Source organism: Leptosomus discolor, chromosome 6 (assembly GCF_034619465.1).
Source record: "Leptosomus discolor isolate bLepDis1 chromosome 6, bLepDis1.hap2, whole genome shotgun sequence".
Taxonomy (NCBI): Eukaryota; Metazoa; Chordata; class Aves; order Leptosomiformes; family Leptosomidae; genus Leptosomus; species Leptosomus discolor.
Window position 1 is genome coordinate 16,607,075 of NC_141396.1, and position 14,405 is coordinate 16,621,479.

Below are 14,405 nucleotides of genomic sequence, written 5' to 3' on the forward strand. Positions count from 1 at the left end.
TTGGACCGGTCCGGCTCCAGAGATGGGAGAGGCGGGAGGGGAGTGGGGGGGGGGGGGCGGGGGGGGGTCACAGACACAGAGCACAATTCCAGCCTGCTGACTAATTCCCTGGAAACCCTGGGGCTGCACAATGAGAAAGCCTTTCTGACGGTTTCTCGAGCGTTACTGGAAGGTCAGGCGAAGGTCAGCGCAAGGACACGGCTCCTACTTTCCCCGCCGTCAGCAAGGGCGGGTGCACAGGGCGGACGTGGGCGAGCCACGGGGGTACGGCGGGCGCGCGGCGGGAGGGATGTTTGGAGAAGGGCGCCTGGGCCTGGGCGGCCCCTTGACACGGCACAGTGCCCACTTGCCGCTGCTGGGTGCAGGGGACATCCCTGGGAGAGGGACAACGGCGCATCCCGGCAGCCAGACAGGCGTCAGTGCTTCCAGTGGGACGGGGCATGGCCGACGGCGTGGCCTCTTGCCTCCCTGGCAAAGGCGGGGATGAGGAAGGGAAGAGCTGCCCTGGCCCCACTCTAACTCCTGACCACCTTCGCTACGGCCCCAGCACCCTGGGACTGTTGGCCTGACATGGCATCGCTGCATGCGTCATTCCCAGTGCAGAATGGGAGAGCACTAGGATGGGTCCTGGGGAGAGCATCCCAGCATGGCTGGGACGCCCACAGATTCTGGTGTGTTGGGACATCAGCAGCACATAGAGACAAGCCAGGAGCAGTATCAAAAGACCCAGGCTGCTGGCACAGGATGCATTTTGGAAGAGCCTTGGGCCCACCCAGCCTTTTGCATGTGTAGCCAAAGCACAACTGCAGCAGGAGGCATCCAGCAGTGCCCTGCTCCCGAAACACTGCCCTCACCCATTCCCACCTGCTTGTCCTTCAAGTTAAGCCATTGTCTCCAAGAGGAAATGCCATTTAAAGGGAGGTATTTCACAAAAAAATGGGAGATCTCTGCTCTCAGAACAACACACTGCTTCACTTCTGCCCATTCCCAGTGTAAAGCTGGGAGTCAGGTTTACATGGGGATAAAAAAAAAAGGCAAAGCTTTTAAGAACAGATCTTCACAAACCCAAACCAAAGCCCCATGAGGGCAAATCCTCTCTAATCCATGCTCTTCCTTAGAGGTGTAAGTGGAGTGGAAGGGTGGAGGGGGGGGATTTAAATCTGGAAGACTGAGTTCCCCAACCCTTTGCTCTGGCAGAGAGCCCTCCGATAGACTAAAAACAAGTCTGCAGAGAAGCCTGTGTGGGATAATCCAGCTCTGGCTCCCGAGGGGACGACAACAATTAGGAACCCTCTCTCAAGTCTCCACTCCAAGATAGAAAAACAGTTTATAATTTGGTCCAAGAGTTGTTGTTAGAAAGTTCTGAATCATCAGGATACACTAACAATTTCTGCGCAGTAATTACGAGGAGAATTCATTAGGCGGACTCAGAGATAAACTATTAACAGAAACTTTCAAATCTCCCACCTGCCTGCCTGCGTGCGGGACCCAGGGGCTGCTCTATTTACACAGCAGCCATCGGTGAGGAGCTGTTGCAGGAGGGAAAAACACAAGCAGCCATGGCAAAATATGAAAAGTATTTTAAAGGAAAACGAAAGAATGGGTGTTTATCAGAAACGCGCAGACCAAGCGCACGCTCCACCATCAACATTTCCAGGCACGGTAGCCAGCCAGGGAGCTGTTTGCCTTTGCTGCCCCTGAACATACCACAGTCCCCACCCGCTTCCAGAGAAAAACCCGCCATGGTGTCGGAAGCCGGCCTGTGGTGGCCTCTGGAAGCAGCGCGCAAAATACCTTTCGGCTGAGCCTGCCAGGCTCTTGTCCTGTATTTACCCAGCGGAGACAGAAAGGATGAGGTTCCCCAGCCCCTGCCTTCCTCCCTAGCCCACAGTTGCAGGTTGTTGTAAGGCAGGGGGATATATATGGTGGCAAGTTACAGCTGAGAAAATGAAGCTGTGCAACAACCCCTGGCTACGAGAGCCCCTCGGAGCCCGTGGCAGCCCCTGTAGATGAATGCCAGCAGAGCCGAGCAAGTGCCACCACAGAGAGGCAACTGCCTGTCCGTTACCCCACATGTGTGCTCAGCCAAGGTTGCAGCATCATTTCTGCATCCTTTCTCAGTCCGATTACCCAAAACCACACCGGCAAACCCACAGCTGTGTGCCATTTTTGGCACAGATTTGCCAGCTCCACGGGTAGCCATGCCCAGGATGGCCTCATCTGCATGGGAACAGGCCCTGCTTGCAGCCGGAGGAATCTTGATTAAGCAGGGAGAGAAGTGGGGACTGGCTGCCGGGCAGATGCCCTAAACAAGAGGAACTTATCAGCTCGGTTTCCAAGACGAGACATGTGTCACCACCTCGCACAGATCCAGCCTGGCTGCTCGCTCCTCACCAGCACGCCTGTACAGAAGCATGAGGGCTTCCTTCTCCCTGAAGGACGCCGTAGAAATAGCCACTGAATAACTTGCGAAATTTCTTCTAGAAAAGGCTTTGCTCGAGCTACGAACAGCATTGCACCCAGAATGCTTTGGGGGAAGATGCTGGATGGGAACGGGAGCCAGCTGCGCTCCCAGCCCTGTGTGTTTGTCAGCGGGCCCGGCAGCAGCTCAGGGAGGTCCCCAGCCCAGAGGAACACCAAGTGCCATGGACAGCAGGGAACAGCTCCGCCAGCACACACGCAGCAAAGCCCGACACGGCTAATCCCTCCTGTTTATTATGTAATAAAACGCTTTCCAGACCTGTTAAAATTTAATTGGTTTAATCTTAATTGTTCCATTTTCTATAGTACATGCAAACACAGAGCCTGACCCTGCCACTCTCGTGTGAACCGTTCCGCGGGCTGCGGTGGGAGCAGGATGAAACCCGCTGACCTCAGCAGGATTACATGCATGAATCAGAGCTGCAGGCCTGGGCTCGGAGCTGAAATCCAGCGCCGGGCAGACGGCCAGTGCAAGGCCCAGAGTCCACTTAGGCTCCACTTAAATGCAGGCCTGAGGATGTGAGCGGTGAGCGAGCCTCGTGCTGGGCCTCTGCTGAAGGATGAATTTCAGACTGGCTTCTTAACCTCATGGATGCAAACATGCAGCAACAGCTTCCGAGGCATGGGGCAAAGGTGCTCCCAGAAAGGCTGTGGGTTTTGCTCTAGCAAGGGGGTGCTGTATGTGCTCCGTGGCAGCGTCTTCCAGCAGAAGCCTCAGCACGAGCAGTAAACTGTGATTTATGACAGCTTCTCCTCCAGAGGAAGAGGTGTTTTGCTACCCTCTGCACGTCCACAGTCACGGGGCTCTGTTGTGCAGCAGGGTGGCTTTGTGAAGCCTGGATATCCTTTGTGCACAAGAGACACCAAATAAAAGCAGGCGGGAGGGGGTCCTTGGCACTGATATTTCCTATCCTGTGTTGCCTCAGATGTGGGATGACCTTTACCTGCTCTTGCAAGTTGGCTCTCATCAAACTCAACATGTCAGCCCCAGTTTCAGTGGTCCATCACACACTGAAATAAAGGGCAGCCTTCCCTTTGGTGTCCAAACCTACCAAGCTCCCCTTGCTGCAATGACCAGCACCCTTGCGTGAGCCACTCCAGTCCCCCAAAGTGCTGAGCACTGAATGTTGCACACAGTTACTGGTACACCTCAAATCCTTGGAAACGTATGCTAAAGAGTCTGATTCTGAGCCTCATTTCTCATCAAGGCTTTATTTTGGGGCGTATTTCCAAGCCATACATCCCTGCAAGAACTGTGAAGTGGAAGTAAATCAGCCAATGCCAGTGGAGCAAGAAAATATTGAAGAAAAGCAAATATTTGCGATGACATATTTCTCAAGAAAATGGGCATTGGATGGGTGGTTCTTGGCAAAGTCAAGCCAGGGACTTCCCTGAGAGGTGGAGACAGGTGCCAGCTGGCAGACCTGAGCGGGCAGGATGGTGCCAGCACAGCTCGGGCAGGGCTGGGATGGGGCAGTGGGAGATGAAGACAGCGCGTTGCTGGACGAGCGTACAGCATCCCTTGCCTGGACCCCACTGCCCTGCCTGCAGGAGCCCTCTGCTCCCTTGGGGAATACAGATAACGTTTCGTTCCAAAAAGATGTGGAAAAGAGTCATTGCCAGATAAGTGGCGGGGCTCGAACAAAAGCCATCCTTTACCCTGGGAGACGCGGCGGGCCAGGGGCCGTGCCCGGGCGGGCACACTGGGGCAGCGCGCCCGGGGCTGGGAGCTGCTGGCGGGGCCGTTCCGTGCCCGCTCCCCCCGGAACACCCCGGGGCGCGCCCCCTGCGCACCGTGCGGGGCGGCGCGGCGCGGCGACCGAGGCTCGGTGCTGGGAGAGCACGGCACGGCAGCGGGCGGGACGTCGTGCCGTGCCGGGCTTCGCGGTGGGCGCCGGACGGGCCTGCTGCCGGCAGGTGTCGGCGGCGAGCCGGGCCGGTGGGGGCCGGGCCCGGCTCGTCCCCATCGGCGGCCCCGTCGGTGGGTCTCTGCCCCGGGACCCCGCCGCCTCTCCGAGGAGCGTCGCTGGCCCCGCCGTGCGGGGGCGTCCCCGGCGCTCTGCGGTTCTCACATAAATCAGGGCCGAGCCCCTGGGAAAGGGCCATCCTTCAGCGGGCGCTGCTGACAGAGAACGAGAAACAGACGGGCCCTGAGATAAACCACGGCGCGCAGCGTTTACACAAGGGCAGGCTCTGTGTAAATAGAGCCGGGCGCGGGGGGCAGCTCCCGGCGGCGCGGGTCCGCACCGGCCCCGGTCCGCGGGCCTCCGGGCTGCCCGGGGCGGCGGGCAGGTGAGTGCCTTCCGCCGAGAGCCTCCCGCAGCCCCACCGGGGCAGCGCCACCGTTCCCGCGTTGGCTCCCCGAGCACCGGGGCTGGAGACAAGGCCGGATTAAGGTGTTTGTTTGTTTACGGCCATTAGCGCGGGGCCGGCTCCAGCACTCGGCACCCTCGAGACTAATGGAGCAATTAGCAGCCCTGGGGCTGATAGCATCGCCCCGAGCGAGGCCCCCGGCCGCGGCCGCCTGCTACCGGGCTGCCTGCACCCCGGGGCCCCGGAGAAGGGGTGTGTGTGTCTGCCCGCCAGCCGCAGTGTGCGCGGCCGCTGAAGGGCTGCTCCCCCCTCCTCGGGCCCGGGGCGGGAGGGGGGGTCTTGGCTCCGCTGAAGCATCCGCACGGCGAGCTCCATCCATTACAATAATCCCCTGTCTAAACAGAGCGCAGGAGCGGCCGGGACAACAAGGCCCCGCTGTAAACAGAGCTCAGGGGACGCCGCTAATGATATAAATAAAATAACCATTAATAGCCCGGTGACCCCAACCCAGCCGGCTTGGGAAAGCCCCGGAGCCACATCTCGGGGCTGACACCCGCCGGTAGGTACCGGGGCTGCGCCTGCCCCTGGGTCCCGCACTCCCGCGCTGCTCGCCGCGGACGGGTCGTGCCCCTCGGCCCGAGCAGCTCCTTGCTTCCTCGGCATCCGCCATGGGGACATCGCCGCTCGTGTCCCGCCGAAGCGGGCCTTATCCGACCCCATCAAAGCGGGGATGCCAGCAGGGCGAGAAGGCGTGGGCTCGTTTACCGCACCGGGAGCACCGGCGGCAGACGAAGCGGCCGCAGTAAAGGCCGGGATAACACAGGGGTGCTCCCACGCGTTTCGGGACCTGGCCGCGGCTTGCTCCCTCCGCGGGGCGTGGGTTCCCCGAGCGGTCTCTGTGGCCGGCGGAGGCACGAGTGATCGGGTCCCGGCGGGAGAACTGCTCCCACAGCCAGAGTCGTCCCGGGGCGCCGGTTCCTCCCGGCCCGGGCTCTCCGTGCCCGCAGGCCGCGCCCCAGGGCTCGGCCCGTTCGAGATCCCGCTGCGGGCGGGCGCGCGATGGCGCCGGGCGAGCCAGACCCCGCCGGGCCCGGGGACGGGCCCTCGCCACGGTGGCTGCTGCTCCCGCAGACGGCCGGCCAGGCGGACACCAGGCAGCCCTCATTGCCACCGCCACGGAGGGCACCGGCCCCTGCCGCTGCTCTCCCCGCCGCGGGGCTCCCGGGGACGCGGCGCCGTGCAGAGCCCCGGCCGCCCGCCGCGGGGCCTCCGCGCCTGCACGTCCCCGGGAGCGGAGCCCGGCGGCGGGCGGGAGCGGGCCGGGCCGGCGGCGGACGTGTAACACAGATAACCCACTACTTCTTACTAATTGTTACGGGGGCCGCGGCAGCGAGGCAGCACCGGGCTTCTCCGCGCACCGCACGGGCCTCCATCAGGCCTGATTACGGCGAGCGCCTTTCCCCGTCCTCCATCCGGACCGGGCGGACTCAGGACGGGAGGAAGGCGGCCGGCACCGGGAGCGGGCGGGGAGCGGCGAGGAGAGACCGATCAGCCGCGATTTATGGCGAGAGGTTTGAAGCGGCGCCGTGGGAACGATCCGGCGGGCCGGGGGAAGGGGAACCAGCCCCGCCGAGAGACCGGGAGCGCCCGAGCTGCGGCGAAGCGCGCGGTGCCCGGCCTCCCGTCCCGAGCCGCGCCGCTGGTAAATGGGTTTCTCCGGGGCGTGTGGAGTGGTGGGAAGCGGGGAAACGAGGGCACGGATAGATTCGGTAAACGCTGGAGCCACCGGACGGTAACGACCCGAGAGAAGCTCCCGGGAAGGCCCCGCGAAGCCGCGGCCCCGGGACACTCACCTGCCCGGCGTGCGCGCCCGGATCCCCGTGGCCTCGCCTCGGCGCCGATCCGAGCCCTGCGGGGTGGCAGGATTTTAATCACAACGAAATTTCTCGCCCAGGACCCTCCGCCCCGCTTTCGGTGCGCCCACTCCCCGCGCCGCGGCGGCGCGTAGCCGTTGGAGGGGTTCGGGAGCCGCGGGGCGCCGCCACGGGGCCGCGGCACCCCCCGCCCCGCCGCCTCGGGGTGCTCGGCCGGTGCTCAGCGCAACCACGGGTCCGGGGGACTCGCGATGCGGAGGGGGCTCGGCAGGCTCGGTCGATGCGTTACCCGCCGGCACCACGGCATGGTGTCTCCGTGGGGCCGCTCGCCGCCCGTTACCGGCGGGAGAAACGAAACGAAACGAAACAAATCGAAAGAAAACGAAAGGAAACACCGAAGGGCACAGGGTAGCGCTCCCTGCCTCAGCCCCGCGCTATCGAGGTCCCGGACTGCCCGTCCGCTCCGGCCCGGCCCGGCCCGGCTGGGCCTGGTAGTCGCGGGGCCGTGGGGCCCAATCCGGCAGCGGCGGCGGAGCGCCTCTTCCCCCGGGCGGGCGCGCTGTGCACCGGCGGCGGCGAGCCGGGGCGGGCGGCAGATTGGCCCGTAGAGGGGGGATCTGCGGGGGCACCGGCGAGGGCACCGGGGGATGCGGAGCGGGTCGGCTACGTGTACGTCGCACGACTAGGGTCCGCCCGGGACGGCGGGGCCGCCGCCAGCTCCGGGAGGAGTGCGGGGCGGCGGAGGCGAACCTCCCCTTCGCGCCGCGTCTTGAGCGGCGGGAGGCACTTGCGGGACCGGGCGGGCCGCGGGCGGCCGTGCTGTCGGGGCGGGGAGGCCGGGCCGGCGGGGCCGCATGTGTTCGCCCCTCCCGGGGCCGGGCCGAGCCGTGTGCGGGCAGGGGCCAGCGGGGCGCGCCGGGGCGGGGGTCCCTACCTACCTACACGTGCTTAGCACTGGGAGGCGCGGCGGCGGCGGCCGCGGCTCTCTGCGGGGACCCCGACCCCGGCGCACCGTCCCCGCGCCCGGCGGGCGGGTGCCGGGCCGGCGGGGCGCTCTGCGGGGAAGCGGCCTCCCCGAGCGCAGCCTTAATACATTGCTATTTCTGGCCGGGCGGCCGGAGCCGGGCAGGGGGCCGGCTCTGCCTCCCCCTCCCTCCAATGGCGAGGCCGCCCCCGGCCCCCGGCCCCTCCTCGCCGTGACGTGCCGGCCCGGGGCAGAGGAGGCTCCCGAGCCCTTGGCTGTCCCTGCAGAAGCTGTAACAAAACGCAGACCCCCAGCGCCGGGCTAATGGAGGCAACTTAGACAGGAGCAGGCGCGGCCCCTCGTCTCTCGGCGCTGCTTGCTCCCCCCGCAACGGGCGCGGCGCTCCCCGCCGACCCGCCGCCCGAGCGCCGCCGGGCCCGCGGGACTGCCTGGCCGCTTGCGCTGCCCCGATGATGTTACCGAGCCCCGTCACCTCCACCCCCTTCTCTGTCAAAGACATCCTCAACCTGGAGCAGCAGCAGGACCCGCACTATGGGGCCCAGCTCCCGCACCACCTGGAGCACCACTTCCACCCCGCCGCCTGCCTGCTGGCGGCCACCGACGGCGCCCGCTTCTCCGACGGCGAGGAGGAAGAGGAGGAGGAGAAGTTGTCCTACCTGAGCCCCATGGCAGCGCCCGGCAGCCAGGCGGACGCGCGGATCTCCGCCGACAACTACGTGCACGCCGTGCTGCGCGGCTCCTGCGAGGCCCCCGGCCCGGGAGAGGAGCTAGACCCCGCGGCCCGCGACCCAAGTGAGTATCGGCCCCGCCGCGCTCCCCCGCACTGCCCCGCCGGGACGGGCCCGAGCTCACTCCCCGCGGCGCGTTCCCAGCCCATTTGGCATCGCCCGGCGAAGGCCCGGTCCCGGCGCTGCAGCCCGATCTCCGCCGCCGCCGTGTCCTCTGGGCATGTCGAGCCGGGACTGGCACGTCGTGGGGCTGCCACCGCCCTCCTTTACGCCCCGCTCGCCGCCTTCCCGGTAAACGCCTCCGCGGGGCCCCGATCCGGAGCTGCCGGATCAGGCCCGCGCTCCGCAATTTCTGTAGCGGAGAGGGAGGAACGGTGCGGGTTAGGCTGCGGCGGGGCCCTCCGGGAGCGAGGTGGTGGAACAGGTGCCCGGCGCCGTGCGCGGCGCGGCCCGGGGCTCGGCCCCGCGGTCCCGCAGCAGTCACGCCGCAGCCGGCCCGGAGGCGCGGGGACGCGCCCAGCCCCGCCGCTCGAACCGGCCCCTCGCAAACACAGACGGTGCCCGAGGCGGCTAATCCCGGCGCTGCCACCCCGCCCGCATCGCGGTTCCCCGACGGGCGCGTAGTAGCGCGGAGCCGGCCGGGGCGCGGCGCGGAGCTCTCGCCCGCCGGTGGGGCCCGTCGGGAGCAGCGAGCGCCCGGCGTCGGCGAGGTACAGCCGTGACCTGTGCTCCTCCGTGCAGAGAGCTGCGTCCTGAAGAAGCCGCTGGACGCGGCGGAGAAGGCGGAGGAGGCGGAGAGGCCGAAGCAGCGGAGCCGGAGGAAGCCGCGCGTCCTCTTCTCCCAGGCGCAGGTCTTCGAGCTGGAGCGGCGGTTCAAGCAGCAGCGTTACCTGTCGGCGCCCGAGCGGGAGCACCTGGCCAGCAGCCTCAAGCTCACCTCCACGCAGGTGAAGATCTGGTTCCAGAACCGGCGCTACAAGTGCAAGCGGCAGCGGCAGGACAAGTCGCTGGAGCTGGGCGGCCCCGCGGCCCCGCCGCCGCCGCGCAGGGTGGCCGTGCCCGTGCTAGTCCGCGACGGCAAGCCGTGCCTCGGCGGGTCGCAGGGCTACAGCTCGGCGTACAACGGGCCCTACTCCTACAACGGCTTCCCCGCCTATGGCTACGGCAACGCCGCCTCCTACAACCCTGGCTACGGCTGCACCTACCCGGCGGGCACCGGCGGCGCCTCTATGCAAGCTGCCTGCAGCCCGGCGGCGGCCGCCGGCCCCTTCGTGAACGTGGGCGGCCTGGGGGGCTTCGGCGGCGGCGGCCAGCCGCTGCACCAGGCTGCGGCGGGGCCCTCCTGCAGCCAGGGCGCACTGCAGGGCATCCGGGCCTGGTAGCCCGCACGCACTGAGGGCTGGGAGCGGACCGGCAGGACGGCCCGGCGGCTCCGGGGCCCCGTTATCACCCGCACCGCAGCCCAGCTGCGCGCCGCGCAACGCGCGCCCTGGACCGGAGGAGCGGCGGCGGCGGAGGGACGGCGCGGAGGGCCGCCGGCGCTCCCGCGGGCCGCGGTGCGGGGCCGGCGGCGGGCGGAGCGGCGCGGCAGGACGGGGCCGCCCGAGCTCGCAGCCGAAGCGCCGCCGCCCCGTGGAGCCGCCGCGACGGCCGGGCGGGCCGGAGCCGATCGCGCCGCGCCAGCGGAGCAGCTTTGCTTGTAAAAAGCCGACGGCGGGGCCCGGGGGTGCCGCAGCCCCTCTATCTACTCTGTATCGGTTACTGCCAGCGCCAGCTCGCCGAGTCAGTCAATAAACCAGGTGCAATATCCGCCGCCCGCTCCTCCTTCGCCCAGCGGCCGGTGCCCGGCGGCGGGGCGGTCGCAGCGGCGTGCCCGCGGGGCAGGGCGGCCCGGCCGGCTTGTGAGCGTGCCAAGGGCGCTGAATGGGGCCGCGCAGCTCAGAGCCGGGCCCATTGTGGCCGCCGGGCCAGCGCTGAAAGGAGCCGCCGAGGAAGGTAGCGGGAATAGGCGCTTATTGGATTCGGGAACAAAAGGTGTGGCAGGGAGGCGAGGGACAAAGGGGCCCCGGCGCCGAGATTGACGGGCCGCTTTGCCCCCCACTGAGGCCCAGGCCCGGCGCTTTATGCGAGGGGGCTGCAGAAACGTGCTGGGTTTTGTTCCCCTTTCTGGGAGCGCAGGGGGAGAGAAGGGGGGTCCGCGGGCCGCTGATTAGGGCCGGCCGGGCCGGGCAGCCTGAATGCCGGGGCATTATTGCTACATGTTCAGCCATTTCTCTCGGCTGCAGGGGGAGGGGGCGGCCGAGGGCCCCCGAGCCCCGCGGGACCGGCCGCGGGGTCGCCCGCCGCCCGCCCCGTCCCGGGCTGCCCTGTCCCGCCGCCGAGGAGCTGTCGGGGCTGTCCCGGAGCCGACGCCGCGGCTGTGCCTCTGCCGTGCGGGTCTCGCCGAGCGCCGCCATCGGGGCCGGAGACGCGCCCGGGGAGGGCCGGACACCCGCGGAGCCCCGTGTGGCTCGCCGCGGGCGGCAGCGGAGGGTGGAGGTGCCGGGAGCTCCGCTGCACGGTGCCGCAAACCTCCCCGGCCGCGATGCTGGAGCTCCCGAAGATGTTTCCAGCGGAGCCTTCTCGGAGCCACAGGGGTGGACGCAGCCCAGGGGTTCGGTATGCCTCCCCCTCTGTCGGCGATGCCCACCGTGTCCTCCCCTTGCCCTCCCTGTGCGTGTCCTGTGACGGTCCCCCCGCCACGAGCAGAGGACCAGGTTTTGTCGCCTGCCATCGCAGAAGCGGCAGGTAACGACCGTCCACGCTGCTAAACCCGGTTCTGTGCTGCACGTTTCCCTGAGCTGAACGCGCACCCTTGGGGTTTGCTGTTTGAAAGGAACCGGAGAAATTCTTTCCGCTGCAGCACCGCGCGGACAGAGCAGGCAACCAGCAGGCCCCGGCTCCCAGCCCTGGGTCGGCACAGCACCCCGCTGTCCTGCGTGCCACCCCGAGGCCGGCAGGCTTCGCGGGGCCGGCGCTGGGAGAGGATGCGGCACGCCCAGCCGATTGTTTGCTGGATGGCAGCAAGGTGTCGCGGGAGAGGAAGCCCAGGCCCCGCTCTTGGCTTTCGGAGATGAGTGGTTAAGGCCCTGTGGTCTCGTGGGTAGAAACAGGATAGCCAAGAACAAAGATAGGTAATGCTCTCTCTTCGCGGCAGCAGTCAGGCTGGGGAGATTTGTCTCCGACATAGGAAAGAGTTGCATTTTCCTCCATATTCTGCCAGACTGTTGTCTGCAAAAATAGGGGACCCGTGTGAGTTCATGCCTCCGTGTGCAAGCCAGAGGAATCATAACCACAATACAAGCTCCTCCAAAATTAGGGTGTGTGACAGGAGCTCCAATCTTAGCCCATCCCCTCCAAGTACGTGGCAGCTGGTTAGAAATCCACTGCATCCCCAGCAGCACCCAGAGCCTCTGGTCGAGACCAGAGCCCTGGTGTGGGACACGCTGCCGATGTCTGTAGCCACAGCTTCTGGAGCACGGACAGTTAAGCAAAGCAAAGGGGCACACAGCGACCCCACAGTTAAGCAAAACAAAGGGGCACACAGCGACCCCACGGCCGCGCTGCAGGAGGTGATGCTGGGTGGTACCAGCATTATCAAGCACCAACAGTGCCCAGCATTGCTGTAGGTGTGAGGTCAGCATTGTGCTCACCCCACTTGTGCCTGGTGACACCCGTGTGCAGTCCTTGGCCCTGCTTTCCCCGCACAGAGCTGGAGCAGCAACCAGCCAGGGGATGCCGGGAGGCCTGGCTGCAGGCTGATGTGGCATGGCGATGGAAGTTTCTAGATGTTCACCATAGCAAGCCCCATTCCTGGGACAGTTCCCAGCTGTCCCACCAGCTCAAACTGGGGGGAGGGCAGAGGGTTAGTGGGAGGGACCCCTCTGCAGAATCTCACCCAAAGCCCCCGAGCTGATGGGGAGGACGGAGCGGCACAAAGAGCCGGAGGTGCTGGAGGGCCTGGAGCAGGGCGGCGGAAGTGAAGCGCTCCAAAGAGGAGGAACAGCCGGCGGGGGCCAGTGGGAGGGAGATGGTGGGAGACTGCAGATTGGATGGGCTGTCCAGGGAGGGGAGACACAATGGAGGGAAGTCACTGCGTGGCCACACCAGAGGCAGCGCCCACCTGTGACGTATCCTGTCCCCCGCACCCTGGGGCAAAACAGGGTGCTGCTGGTGGCGCGAGAGGCGCAGGGTGCTGGTGGAAATCCCTTCAGCATTGTCCTGTTGCAGTGGTGGTGTGGCGAGAGGGACATTGGGGAAGGAGGGATGGGGAGGGCCATGGTCAAGGGGTGGAAGGCTTGTGTTTTTTCTTCCTGGTTGTTCGGGGGATTTACTGCTGTTTGGGAGTCAGGGAGGGAAAGTGCTGACTGATTTTGGACAGGGACAGGATTCTCTAAAACAACAGCAAAGGAGGGACTGTTGAGGCGGCCAGGCTGTAACTACCAGGACTCAGGCCTGCTCTGTGCACAGGCTCCAGTTCTGTTTTTCACTCAAGTTACCTGGCCAAGGAGGAGCCCATGAGCAGAACTTGCCTCTGTCCAGTGGTTCCTAGGGAAGCTTTATCCAAACCCCAGTGCTAGCTGGTTTTCTGTGGCCTCTCCATCATTTTCAGGGTCACACGGGTCCAGTGCTGTTCCCTCTGCAGCACCACAGCTGCCTCTGGTTTCGTCTCCTTCCCAACAACTTTTTTCCATTCCTCCCTCCACCTTGCACCCTTCATCCTTCTCTCTTCACCACCCAATTGCTGCCATCATCAAGGAGCTTGCCTGGGCGCGGAATGAAAAGTCTGCTCCCAGAGAGGCCAGCCAGGCTGCCCAGGGACCTGGGCAGACCTCGGTGAGTTCTGGTCCCATCTACTCCAACCTGGGCACAGCCACCTTCCACTGCCTGAGGGCCAGGGGTCTGGGGACCCATCTGTGTGCTGGGGTGGTGCCTGGCTCTTGCCCCTCTGTGTTGGATCTGGGTTGGAGCAGGAGCTCCTGCTCTGCAGTGCTTCCCACCGCAGCCACCCCATGCCACGAGCTGGGAGCTGCCAAAGTGGCCTGGCCAGCAGAGCTCTGCAGACCTGTCAGGGCTCGGAGATGCTAGAAGCTCCTCCTGGCAATGACGATGTGGGGCTGTTGCACAAGCACTCTCCAGTGCCAAGAAAGCTGTGGCCAGCCGTGGATCAGGTAATTAAATTAAAATATCAGTGCTTGTTCTTGTGCTGTGGAACCTCCAGTGAGGGTTTCTCCCATTACTTGCAAGCCAGCATGAGGGCTGGGGGCAGCCCTTCGTTGGATGAGTCACTGATACCCACAGACCCTCCCCAGTCCTCCAGCCTGTCCCATCAGCACCACAAGATGACTACACCCGACTAAACGGGGTGAGGGGACTCGCATGGACCCTTTCCCGGGGATGGTCTGGGGCTGCTGCAGGCGGATGGTGCCGGGGCCAGGGGGTCCCCGGCTGCCAGCAGGGACACTGCTGCAGGGGCCTGTCCCCAAGCGAGATACGCCACCGCCATCTATCGGCAAGCACCTGGGGGACAGGGAGCGACAGGTACCCTTCTGTCCCCGCCACCGCACGCCGCAGGGGCTCTGCGTCTGGTCTTGGCGCGGTTTGGGGGTGCCCGAGCAAGGCTTGGAGGGCTGCGGAGCAGCCGGGCAGGGTTGCCCCCTCCCCGCGCTGGCATCGCGTCCCTGGCGCTGGGGACAGCAGTGGGACACGCTGGGCATCAAGAAGGCCGGGCTGGTTGGCTCTGGGCAGTCCGGTGTCTCCCCACGGCTGGGCTCTGTGGCAGCTGGGATCTCCCGATGCACGGTGGGCAGCGTCGCTGGGTCTTGTGCACGCAGCAAAAGGAAACCCCCCATGCGTGTTCCCACTTCAGTGGGAGAGTTGGGGAGAGGGCTAGTGTCCTCTCCCGGCCTCTAGCCACCGTGCAGGTCCCTTTCTAGTGACCAATGTCTTGCTCTCTGTGATCTTTTAGCTGAGGACTAGCATCCA

The 14,405-nt window shown here is 65.7% G+C and overlaps 3 protein-coding genes across 3 annotated transcripts; 1 reads left to right on the forward strand and 2 right to left on the reverse strand.

The window, feature by feature from the left end:
* Window positions 1–4,590: 4,590 nt before the first annotated feature.
* Window positions 4,591–5,464, reverse strand: LOC147415330 (uncharacterized). Its single transcript, XM_086467283.1, is given in 6 exon segments — window positions 4,591–4,719; window positions 4,721–4,756; window positions 4,758–4,805; window positions 4,808–5,005; window positions 5,007–5,189; window positions 5,390–5,464. Coding segments are annotated over 6 exon segments (669 nt in total).
* A 762-nt stretch (window positions 5,465–6,226) lies between these two features.
* On the reverse strand, window positions 6,227–7,523 carry LOC147415331 (uncharacterized; the record flags this gene model as incomplete). Its single annotated transcript, XM_086467284.1, is given in 6 exon segments — window positions 6,227–6,570; window positions 6,648–6,793; window positions 6,795–6,990; window positions 6,993–7,170; window positions 7,172–7,465; window positions 7,467–7,523. Coding segments are annotated over 6 exon segments (1,215 nt in total), but the record flags the coding sequence as incomplete, so codon positions are not given.
* Window positions 7,524–8,102: 579 nt separating this feature from the next.
* Window positions 8,103–9,763, forward strand: NKX2-3 (NK2 homeobox 3). The gene is made up of 2 exons (XM_086467049.1): window positions 8,103–8,445; window positions 9,123–9,763. The coding sequence occupies exons 1-2, from the start codon at window positions 8,103–8,105 to the stop codon at window positions 9,761–9,763; spliced, it is 984 nt and encodes a 327-aa protein (XP_086323175.1).
* Window positions 9,764–14,405: the final 4,642 nt, after the last annotated feature.

Coding starts and splice junctions, on each gene's coding strand:
- NKX2-3 (XM_086467049.1), top strand. CDS start 8,103: ATGATGTTACCGAGCCCCGTCACCTCCACCCCCTTCTCTGTCAAAGAC. Junction 8,446..9,122: donor CCCCGCGGCCCGCGACCCAA/GTGAGTATCGGC, acceptor TCCTCCGTGCAG/AGAGCTGCGTCCTGAAGAAG.